Raw genomic sequence first — 12,593 nt, forward strand, 5'->3', positions numbered from 1 at the left:
TATTTTGTCTTTCCATGCTTGCTTATGTGCCACATTACTGGGGCATTGCCTGTGAGGCTTCAGAGGGTTCCTGGAAAACAAAAGTGATTCAAATACTCAAGAGCTATGATCAAGGCTTTTATTTCCTTGACATTTATGTGGCTGTTCCTGTTCTGCCCTGATCAAACACCTTGGATCTTTTTGTTATTAGAACATGCTACCCAAGCCAGGTCTGAAGCATCTATTGAAACCTTCTTGCATGGAGAAGGCAAAAGAAAAAGCACCCCTGGATTGAGTGATATCTGGCTGATCCACCTTAGGATTTTATTTACATGAAGGGCAAGAGAGGAATTGGGAAGTTCAGAGGGTGGCAGTTGAATCTCCCTCGCATGGAGTCTAGCTAAAGTTATCGTTTGAATTTTTTGAAGCCATGTATGCCAGGCCCTCAATTCCTGGAGAAGAAGTGACTGAAAATAATAGATTAGAAAGTGCACCTTGTCTCGAGAAAGAAACGCCATTGTGGACACAATGTTCTTATGGCAGCCTAGGAAAACCAGATCTTGAAATGATAGGACAGCTTTTTACAAATTAAAGGAGAAACCCAAGTGAAGAAAAAGATCCGCAGTGAGCTTGAGATCCTGAAGAAGATTGTCTCTTGAAGGGATCTGGAGAAGAAGATAATTTAGGTATGGGTAGATATGTATACCATGGAGCCTGCAGAATGCTATGACAGGGTAGGTATCTGGTCAATACCTTTTGTGTTGTAGAAAGACCAATGGGCAAATGGTACAAAATCCCAAGTATTTTCTGTGATCCGAATGAATGAGGATATGAAAACAGACATCTTTGAGGTCCACTGTAATCAAAAAAGCTTGAGGGAGGATCACTGGAAGAAAACTTTGCAGACACCGCATTTTGAAATATGACACTATTAAGAAAGTGTTGAGGATTGAGTGTTAGGACTGATAAATTCAGAGTGGAATTCCAGGTGCCCTCTTTTCTCGGAATTAGAGAGAGTCATGTGTAAAAACCTTTTTGCTGCTATTGTAGGGGAACTAGTTCTATACTTCCCCTGATAAGACAAGTTTTACAGAATGAGTAAAACCAGGTGTTTTTGCTTTGTGGGCACTTATGGCATACCAGAAAGATTAAAAGGAAGAAGTCAGGATAGTTTGTAGTCTTGTGCTATGATGTTTAGTATACTTGGATCTGATGTTATAAGTCCCTACAGTGGAAGGGAATGAGGGAAGAAAGTAATAAAGACCTGAAAGATTTGTTTAACAGTATTTTAGAAAGAGGGGAAAGCATCAACATCTTGGAAGAAAGCTGTGGTGGCTGTATTACCCAAGGATGGTAAAGACCCATGACACCTAGCTTCATACAGAACCATTTCAATGTTAAACCATGATTGTAAGTTGTTTATGTCTAGATAAAATAATGGCAAAAGTTTTGCCAAAATGCACAGATATGGATCAATGTCATTTTGTGGAGGGGAGTCAAATATATGACAACAGTACTAGAACAGTGATGATCCAGAAGGAAGCAAAATGTAAGAAAATACAGCTGTTTCTGGGGGGGGGGGGGTCTTGATGATGACAAAAAGCATTTGATAGAGTAAGTGGGATTTTATGAGTACGTCAATGGAAGATTTGTATTCCCTGGTGCAATAATAAGATTAATTTGGAGGATATATGAAGGATCTAAGACAAAAATTAAAGTGGGAGGGTTCCCCTCTGATACGTTGTGTCTGAACAGGGGAACCTGGAAGAAGTGTCCTCTCTCCCCTTTGTTATTTCCTTTATATTTAGAGTCATTGGCAAAGAAAATAGGGGACTCAGAAATGCAAGGATATAATTGGTACGTTAATCAAGAAAACTTGGCTTTTTTACAGAAGATATTATTTTGTACCTGATAAATCTAGAAAAGAAAATATTGGTGCTGTTATACCTTCTGAGACAATTTCAAGTCTTTTCAGGATATAAAATTAATGAAGATAAAACAAAGGCTATAGCATAAATTATGTACCCATACATGAATGGGTTCAACAATACCTATAATTATGAGAACACAATAAGATAAATTATTTAGAAATATAGATTAAAATGGTTTCTGTTACAGTAGCTAATGATATGTAGGAAGAGAGTAAATAAAAGATAATACAAAAACTAAGAAACTGGAAGCTCTTGTCTATTTATATAGATAGTAAGATACAGGCAGTGAAAATGTTTTAGTCTCTTTAATTTTACGTAAAGGTCAGATATATTTTTATCAACCAGAGGAGAAGTTGTGAACAATTAATAAACAGTTGAAGGACTTTATCTGGGAGGGGAAGAGGTCAAGAGTTAACTATGATAAGTCAATCCTTCCAACAGAACATTATGGTTAAGGATTATCTGATACGAAGGAATATTTTAGAGTTATACAGTTAACGCTCATATAAAAAGACATGCAGAAGGTTATAATTCAAATTGGAAATGGGATGGTGATGATGATGATGATGATGAAGCAAGGAAGAAATGCCAGATATAGAGATAGATTGGAAATTTCTATACAGATCCTTAAGAAGAACAGCAACCATACATATTATATTTATAAAGTAGTAGAAAATATTCTGAGAACTAAGCCAACACGCAAATGGAGAAAGGAGATTTTGACGATAGGAATGACTGCAAGCAGGGATACAGAAAATAGGCAAGAGTGAGCTGCAATGTACTGGAGAAAAATGGAACCAAGGTTTTGTGAGAAAATAACTTGAGAGGGAAAAGTAATGGGGTGGGGGGAGGCCAAGAAGATGTTTGGACTGCAGGCTACAGACTACCTTCCCTACCAGGGACTGATATCAGACTATAGGCAAAGAAGAAGGGATAGGGGAATTTTAAGTGAAAGACCTGCTCTAAAACAGAAGCTGCTGTTAAAAAGGGTAATTAGTAGGGGATATAACATATTACCCGATGATATAAAAATCAATCAAAGGAAGTTAAAAAAGAATGGGAAGACGGACTGAAAAAGCAATTTACATGAGAGTAATGGCAGGACATATGTATGTCTCCTAAGTATGCAACAACGTCCAGAAAGTTTAGGATCTTTGCTTGGAGGTGTTTGCATACATATTTTTATACCCCAAGCAGAGTTGAAAGAATTTGTCTTCAAGCAAATAGAAATCACTGGAGGTCTGATGGGGAAGAAAGAGGTAACTGGGAACATGTGTTTTGTGAGTGTAATGAGTTGGTAGATTTTAAAATTTTCTACAGAGCACTGTGTCAAAAATATTGGGTGAACAAATGGCTGTAAATAACAGTATGATTTTTTTGAGCTGGGACACAGGATCTGAACTACCTAGATGTAGTAAGGCCTTATTAAGTTTAATTATGTTGGTTGCAAAAAAAGGCAATTACTAGAAAACAGAAATCAAAGTCTAAACCAACTGTATTTGAACTATAACTGGAAAAAGGTGCTTTAGAAAATGGAAGGAGCAAATTACATAAAAATAAATGGAAATTGCTGGAACAATGCATGCAGAATGATGTTCAGGAGGAGGATGAGTGAGATTTAAGAAAAGGCAGAAATTGGGCAAGTTATGTAATGTTGGACTGATGATAATTACAATGAAAACGTGTGATGTAAAATGTACAGTATGTAAATGGGAAAAGGGGAGAATATGGTTTGTTTCCTTTTCTGTTAATGTATGTTTGCCTATGTTTAAAGTGATAATGCAATAAAAGTTAAAAAAAGAAATTATATTGCATCTCTGACTTCTCAGTTGAACTTGCTGATTGTATTCTTGGCTGAAACTAGCTGCAGTTCTCAAGCATTGTATTTAGCAACTTCCATGCATCTGCACAGCGTAGGATTTCTTCTAAAGACAATTTTTTTAATCAAAAGATTTTTCTGTATTGATTTAAACTGTACATTTGCCTCTCAATTCCTCAGGCAGACCCATTTTTTCTCTTCTACTGTATGATGTTGCATCATGTACTATAATATAAATTCATGTGCTTTAACATATAACCCAGAATGATGCAAAGCTCATTTTATTGTTCCCTCCCTAATGCTTTGTTTGAGTATTTTCCTAGGGAAACACAAAACAAAAAATCAATAATTTGCTACAGTAATTCTTATTTAAAAAATCCACAATCTAGTTGCACTACATCATCAACAACTAAGTTAAAGACAAATACAATTTCTACTCCACATTCCAAATTATATAATTTTATAAAAAATCATAGGTGAACTTTTAACTTCATCTCTGTAAACTAAAAAATGAATTGTATAAATACTCTATGTATTTTCTCCTTTGCATATTGAGAAGGATCAAATTACATACACAAGAACATATCAGGGATGCTGTAAAACTGAACCAATTGAACCCTGCAACTCCAGTGATATTGCATTCCTTTCAATACCGTGAGGGGAAACTTTGCTCTTTTAAAAGTGCAGCTTAAGGCTTTGCTGTTTTAAAAGTAAAGCTTAAGGCACACATTGAAGTTAACCTGGAAGAGAAGACCCCTCACCAGCATGGAGGATCATTTTATCTTTAAGTATGACATCCTGTAATGTAGAGATCTGAATATTGATTTGCCATGGCTGTATTCAATTTCATTTAAAGTGGTAGCAGCTGCTATTTTAAGATTTTTATATAAGAATTGGTGCAACCAGTAACTGATTTTTGTATTCCTCAAAAAGTATTCTCAGGTGAAGCACTATGAATGGAAGAAATAAACATTTTTTCCAGCAGCTTGTGTTGTGTGTTTACTAGTACACCACAGTGGTTAAGTACTTGCATATAACTTAATTTATTAAATAATTTTGCAAGCAATGACAGCTTTGTGTGTAAGTGATCCGGCAGAAGCGTTACTATGTTTTCAAAAGATTATAGTTTAGAGCTTACATGTTAAAAACAAAAACAGTATGTCTTGTCAGCTATGAACTGATGCAATAACACAGTCTTTTCTTATGCCTTCAGTATTGTAACTTCCACAACAAAATTCTAATTTCTCAACATAATTTAACCAGATGCACATTATAGCTGGCTTTGTTGCTTTCCAAGAATATATTATGCATACTAATTAATTAGGCCCTGTTTTTCTTGCTGTCTTTATTCACAGTTTGTTTTGTAATACATGTGCAACATATAATTACACTGAGAATGTTATACATTTATGATTCTTGTCACTTTAGTTATACAAACACTTTTCACATATCAGCCAGTCAGGCTCATAATTCTTGTACCATTCTCTTTTTATATGTTTTCCTTTGAATTTAAAGTATTATCTCTGAAAAAAAAAATCCTACTGCACAGGTGGGCCAGACAAATCTCCAATATGCTATGTCTGATCATTGTGATAGTTATATAACTACATATGCCAAATTAGGACAGACGTGTAATGCAATTTTACTTAAGGTCAAGCTCAGAACACAAGTGCACTTAACTGGGTACATGTGGGAATACCTGTGTGCACAGCTATGCTCATGTACTATAGGTTTAGGTGTTTGTCAAACAGGTTTAGGTGTTTGTCAAAACTCTTATTATTGGTAGTAGGTTAAGATGTGTAGAGTGCCTGTTGCAAATCAAACATCAATTATCTCCAAGTTTCTCTATCTGAAAGTTAAGCAAAAATGAATCAATTACTTCAGATAAGGATAGCCTCACCAGAAATAAAAGAAGGGACTAAAGAAAAAGCAGAATAAAATCTCAGGAAACATAATTTTCCTAACAAACAGTGACTGTGGATGTGATTGCAAAAAAGGGTAATTTAAAGGCCAACCTAAAACCCCTTAGTAGTAACGAGAAAAATATAAAATGGCATGTGGTAATCTTCAAGTTACAGAGGTAGCCTAGCTAGCTATATGATACTACCATATACAGCACACAGTACTAGACAAAAAACAGTGTGTACCAGTAGGACATAACTGCAGATGACTAAATGTTATTAAAATAACAAACCAATCTGCTTTGCTGCTGAAATGTCATCCATCAAGAACGATGCATAGAAAGTAAGGTCCAAGCGGGAAATTAAGGAGATAAAGACATTAACAATGAAATGGGGTAACATAGCCAGGTAAACTGTAATAAACAACAAGGGAGCAGATTCTCTGTATGACCAGTGTAAAGTACAGAGTAACAAAGTTGGTAAAATTTGCTCTGTTGATTTGTGAATTTGGTGGCCTCTACAAAGTGAAAACTGATGACAATGACATTTATAAATTAAAACATTAACAAGAAAAAGTAGAAATACATCTGGAAATGTTTGACTTTCAGAATCTGATTTATTAGAAATATTTCAGTTTTTAGTGTACAGATTGTCCAACTTGGAGGTGGGAGGGGCTTGAATGATTTCTATCAAATGCACTTTTCACACAGCCACAGAATTTCACTAATGAGTTGTAAATGTTTTATTTTTGCAAACTGAACCCAGTATAAAATGCAAAATCAAAATCAATGATGAATCTGATTCTGCTCCCACACTCCACTAAAGAAAAACAAAAGTTGGCTCAGAGTCAGAAATTCCATAACTGTAACAGAGTATATTAAGCAGAGTCTACAGAATTGAAGGATATCGGTGGCTATAATGCTTACGTACAAGTGTACTGTTTGAATCTTTCAACTTCATGTTAGACTTTAAAACATAAATGCCTAGGAATTCATGTTTTGATTATGCTGTATTATTGTTTACCTGTAAGTCTGAGATGAATTCTATAGTTTCATCATAGATGTCCCAGCTGTGCACTTCAGCAGGGAGGGATTTCACAAATTTCAGCTGCTGTGAAGTGCTTTTGTACAGTTGTTTAATGTCCATATTTTGCCAGAGTTCTTTCTTCCACTTATCCTGCTGTTCATGAACAGCCTCAACACACTGCCACATCAGAGTGAGGTTTCTCACAAGTGTCTGGCATCTAAAAAACAGGAGAGACAGCTGAGATTTCAAAGTCTGACATAAAGCAGAATCAGTGAAAAATTATACTTATTCATTTTTATTTACCAGAGTGTTAAACACACCATGAGGTCCCAGAGAGCTCAAAACAGGTAAACCTTTTTTTAAGAAACAGCAAGTACCAAAAGGATTAAAGTGACTCTCTGTGAGCCACAAAGCAATGAAACAGAATGGATGGGATTCAATCTCAGGTTTGCAGACCAAAGCTTTAAACAATGTAATGTGCAAAATGCATAATTTTTCAAATTATGTTTACAATTACAATTCAGTATTTACATGGCATTTTACTGCCATTTAAGTAGACAAAGAAATTAACTGAAAAAAAAACATCTGCACTGCTGAACAGTGAGTTACAATGACAAAATATAACAATAACAATGCTAATGGGATACCATGGCATAAGACTTCAAGCCTCAATTTAAGTCAGGTTGAGGACTGCCAGATTTGAAACTACCCACTGCAAGAATAAAATCCATTTGATGTCGTTATATTATATAAAAAAATTAAACTCTACATTTTTACAGTTATGCCATTAAGTACTTCTGTTTGATAAGGAAGTTGCAGTTAGTGCATACAGACAAGTGCCATAAAAAAGTCTTAAATTAAACTATCATCTCTGAACTATTTGGACCATTTCTGTTGAAGACTGAATGATTATCTAAAATACACAGCTAAATCCACATAAAAAATATGCACACATGAAATTCAGATGTACACACCACTCTGAAATACAACTCAGTCTGCATTTCCAGTCTTAGCAATAGCAGAGAAGGCAGAGGACGTTTTATCTCTAAAAGCGAAGAGCATGGATATAAATATTTAGCTGCCAGTCAAGAAAAACATATAAATAGAAGTGTCAACAAATGTAAACAAAACACATCCATTTCTTTAACAGCAGCTTCTGATCTAGATTCAACTAAAATGAGTAGGTCTTTCACTGTAGATTCCATATTCCTTTGTCTTTGCCAATACTCTGATTATCGATCCTTGATAGGGAAGGCAGTCTATAGCCTGCACTCCAAATATCTTCTTACCCTTTTCAAAGTCTTTTACCTTTCCCTCTCTAGTTATTTGCTGCCAGTACTTTGGTTCCTTTTCCAGTTTTCCCCAGTAAATTCCAGTCCCTCTTGCCTATTCTCTATACCCCTAATTGCAATCATCCCTATTGCAAAATCTCCTTTCTCCATTCTCATGTTCGTTTAGTTCTTAGAATACTTTCTGTTAATTCCTGAATGTAATATGCTGTATGACCGTTGTTATTCTCCTCAGGAATCTGTATCCAAAATTCCACTCTCTCCTTATTTTTTGAATTCCCCCCTGCTTCATCATCATCTCTTTCCACTTTGAATTATAGTTTTCTGCTTGTGTTATGTTTATAAGCCTTAACTGTGTAGCTCTAAAATATCAGTTCATATCAAGTAATCCTAAACTACCTTGCTCTAGTGGAATGATCAGCTTATCCCATTTGAACTTTAAACCTTTCCCTTCCCAGATAAAATCCTTCAACTATTTCTTAAACACTGTTCACAACTTCTCCTCTTGTTGATAAAAATATGCCTGACCTGTACATAAAAGTAAAGGGAGCAAAAATATATTCACTGCTTGTATCTTGCTATCCATATCAAAAGCAAGAGCTTCGAGATTCTCAATTTTTTATTATCATTTATTTAGTCTCTTCCTACATATCATTAGCTGACATTGCAGAATGCTTTTAATCCATACTCCTAAATATTTCATTTTATCATGTCCCCATAAATAGGGGTATTGTTGAACCAGTTTGTTTGTGGGTACATAGTTTACAGTTATAGCCTTTGTTTTATTTTCATTCATTTTATATTCTGAAAACACTTGAGACTGTCTCAAAATGTTCCACAATGCTGAGACATTTCTGTTTTTATCAGGTACAGAATAATATCATCTGCAAATAAAGCCAATTTTTCTTGACTACCATACCAATTATGTCCTTGAATTGCTGAGTTCCTTATTTTCTTTGCCAATGCTTCACATATAATGTAAATAGCAAAAGGGAAAGAGGACACCCCTGCCTTGTTCCCCTGTTCAGATGCCTCTTATCAGAGAGGCGCTCTCCCACTTTAATTTTTGGCTTTTATCACTTATATATCTTCCAAATTAACACTGATTTTGTATCAGGGAATGAAAACGCTCCCATTGCCCTACTCATATAAACTTCCAGCTCACTCTGTCAAATGTTTTTTCTGCATCAGGACTCACCAACAACAAAAGTATTTTCTTACATTCTGTTTCCCTCCGGATGATCATTATTCTACTAATGTTTTCAAATGTTTGTCTCCCCTCCACAAAACCTCATTAACCCATATCTATCAATATTGGCAACACCTTTGCTATTATTTTAGATAGTATAGACATAAACACTTTATAATCATGGTTTAAAATTGAAATGGGGCTATATGAAGTTAGGTCTGATAGTCTTTGCAATCTCTAGGTATTACAGTCACCACAGTTTTCCATCAGGATACTAGTGCTTTCTCTCCTTTTAAAATACTGTTAAACAAAATTTCCACATTTTTATCACTTTCATCCATCCTAACTTCCAATACTTTCACAAGAATACCATCTGGTCCTGGTGACTTTTCTGAAGATTGCTTGTACATTACTGTTTTTGACTCGTCCCCTCCTATTTTAATTTTGTGCTCTTTCTTGATTTCTACATTTCTCTTCATTATACAAATTTTCAAAATACTTCTAATACCTGTACAGGATCTCTCATTATTTTTCTTGTTATAGGCTCCATTCAACCATTACTACAGCTTGTGATCACCAAAAACTCTCAAGCTTAACCCTTACCCATAATGCTCCTCTTCCAGTTACCTCAGATCGAGTTTGCAGGAGACAGACTGAAATAAAGAAAGAGAGAGAGAGAGAGAGAAAGAGAGAAAGAAAGAAAGAAAGAAAGAAAGAAAGAAAGAAAGAAAGAAAGAAAGAAAGAAAGAAAGAAAGGAAAAGCATTCACAGAGACCATATCTGGAACTATATGCATGTGTCATCAACAATTATGTTAGCTGTCCGTTCCACTAAAAATACAGTGACAGGGGATTGGAGGGAAGGGAGTCAAGGATAAATGAAAATGGATAACACAGATGGAACATTATGGTAAGCACATAACTTCTTTATCTTTATTTTATCCTCGACATATGGGACAGTCCCCAGCTACCTTAGATCTCAGGTGGACTTAAGGAAGGAAATTCCTGAGCACCATTGGGCTAAATGATGCTCTTCCCTGAGGACCAAATCTAATTTGTAATGAGTAATAAAGGTATGGGAAGAAGCCCAAGTTGCTGCTGCACAAATATCATCAACAGATGCTCTAGAATGGAAGGCTGTTGAAGTAGCCACAGCTCTAGTATAATGTCCTCTAATATTTATTTGCAACTCAACTCCCTCTTTATTATAGATGAATGTTATACAGTCTTTGAGCCATCTAGCCAATGTCACCTTGCTCACTGGCTTACCATGTTTCATACTTATGAAAGAAGTAAACCATTGGTCAGATTTCCTGATATCCTGAGTACTGTACAAATAAAGCTGCAGTTGTCTTTGAACATCTAACAAATGTAAGCAATATTCGCTTTTGTTGGGAAAGAACACTGGCAAATTAAGGATCTGGTTGATAATGGCCTCCAAGACTACCTTAGGTAGAAAGGAAGGGTTAGTTTTTAAAGAAACCCTGTCGCTGTAATAAATCAAGTAGGGTGGCTTACAGGACAAGGCTTGTATTTCTGAAATCCACCTAGCAGAAGTTATAGCCACTAAAAGTGTAGTCTTCCAGGATAAAAACTTTAAATCACAATCAGCCACTGACTCAAAAGAAGGTTGGACAACAGCTTACAATACTGAGTTTAGATCCCAAGGTGGAATAGCATCTTTAAAAGGAGGTCTTAGCAAGAGAGTCCCTTTTAAAAAGCCCTTGCAAAGCTTATGAGAAGACAGAGGGGATTCTTTAAAACCATTATAAAAAATCAAAAATAGCTGCTGCCTGAATTTTAATGGTAGAAGGAGAAGCTCCTGTATTAAAAAGTGAAGCTAGTTGCTGAAAATTGGTCAATATTATTGTCACAAGCCTAAAATGTAAACCTTTTCCATTTACTAGTGTAAAATATATGGGTGGATGGTTTGAGTTTATGAGAGGCTAAAAGAATATGATGGACTGGGGAAGAGAGCATAGGTTACTTGCCTATTAATGGAACTTGAGAAACCAAGCTGTCTGCTTTGTTTAAGGTTCAAAATATTTGGATGGATTTGACAGTAGGTCAGGAACCAGATCCAGAATCCAAGGTTGATGAACCAGATAAAAACAAGGAAAAAGGAACCATATCAGTCGAGGCCAATAGGGTACAATGAGGATCACTTTGGTCTTCAGCTTGATTGCTTTCTGCAGAAATTTTGGGATCAAGGGAAAAAGGGGAGAGGCATAATGAGGTCCAGGGGGGCCAAGTGTGTAAAAAGAGCATGCCTCGATGACTTCCCCAGAGGGGAGAATCAGGGCAAAGTAGTTGCTAGACTAGTTGTTTAGGGAAGAGTCAAAGAGGTTGCAGCAAGGCTGGTCGCACTGATGGAAAATCCTTTTCATCACCTTTGGACTAATAGACCACTCGTGAGGCGGGAGAATGCATCTGCTTAGTTTGTCTGCTATCACACTGGAACTCTCCAGAATGTGCATTGCTATCAGAAAGCAGTTGGAAGAGATCACCCACTGCCACACTCTGAGAGCTTCTCGACATAGGGTACATGATTTTGCTCCTCCCTGTTTAATGATGTACCAAACCACTGACATGCGGTCTTTTTGAATTGCAATTGTCCCTAAAGGAAGAGCAGTTTGAAAGGCCTGCAATGCTAATAGCACTGCTCTCAGTTCCAGGACACTGACATGCAAGTTTCCTTTATGGGGTGCCAAGTGCCTTGGACATTTTTGCCCAGATAATTCCCCCCACACTATCTGGGAGCCATCCATAGTCACTATGGCCTTGGGTTGTGAAGGGCCAAAGGGGCAGCCTAGAAGAACTTCTCTGGAGTGTATACGCCAAGCTAGATCTCTTTTGCAAAGATTGGTAACAGAAGTCAAGTCTGACACAGGTTGGTACAGTATCACCCCGGAGTCACAAGCAGCCATTGTAATATTCCCATGTGGTATCTTGCCAAAGGAATTAGAGTTATAGCGGTTCCCATGGACCCTAGGGCTTGCAGATTTAGATGTGCAGTCTCTTTCCTGTTGTTGATGATTTTATGAACCTAAACTCTGATTTTCTCTAATGTTGCAGGGGAAAGAGAGGCTGTGGAAGTCGTTGTGTTTAGAATTGCTCCTATGAACTCTAAGGTTTGAGTAGGAGTCAGTTGTGATTTTTTGAAATTTATAGTTATCCCTAAGTAAGAAAAAGACTGAAGGACATGATCTCTTGCTTCTACTAACTGATGCCTGGTCGGAGCAGTACTGAGGCAGTTGTCTAAATATGGAAACACTCAGAATACCTGCAGTCTCAACTGAACTGCTACTACTGGCATACATTTGGTAAACAACATGGGGGCTGTAATGAGGCCGAAGGGCAGAACTCTGAATTGATAATGACTGGCTCCTTTCCGGAAGCAAAGAAAACTCCAGGATTGTTTGTCCATTTTGATAAGGCAATATGCATCCTGAAGATCTGT

The 12,593-nt window shown here is 36.5% G+C and overlaps 1 protein-coding gene across 1 annotated transcript in view; it reads right to left on the bottom strand.

Annotated features, from left to right (window-relative positions):
- LOC122787923 (dynein beta chain, flagellar outer arm-like) overlaps positions 1–12,593 on the bottom strand; it is a 5,188,001-nt gene that overhangs the window by 3,836,839 nt on the left and 1,338,569 nt on the right. The window contains exon 32 of the mRNA XM_044054850.1: positions 6,654–6,873. Within this exon, the coding sequence (XP_043910785.1) occupies positions 6,654–6,873 (220 nt within the window). The remainder of the gene's footprint in view (positions 1–6,653; positions 6,874–12,593) is intronic.

The sequence above is a fragment of the Protopterus annectens genome, chromosome 13.part0 (genome assembly GCF_019279795.1).
Source record: "Protopterus annectens isolate FY-2018-M chromosome 13.part0, PAN1.0, whole genome shotgun sequence".
Lineage (NCBI taxonomy): Eukaryota > Metazoa > Chordata > Ceratodontiformes > Protopteridae > Protopterus > Protopterus annectens.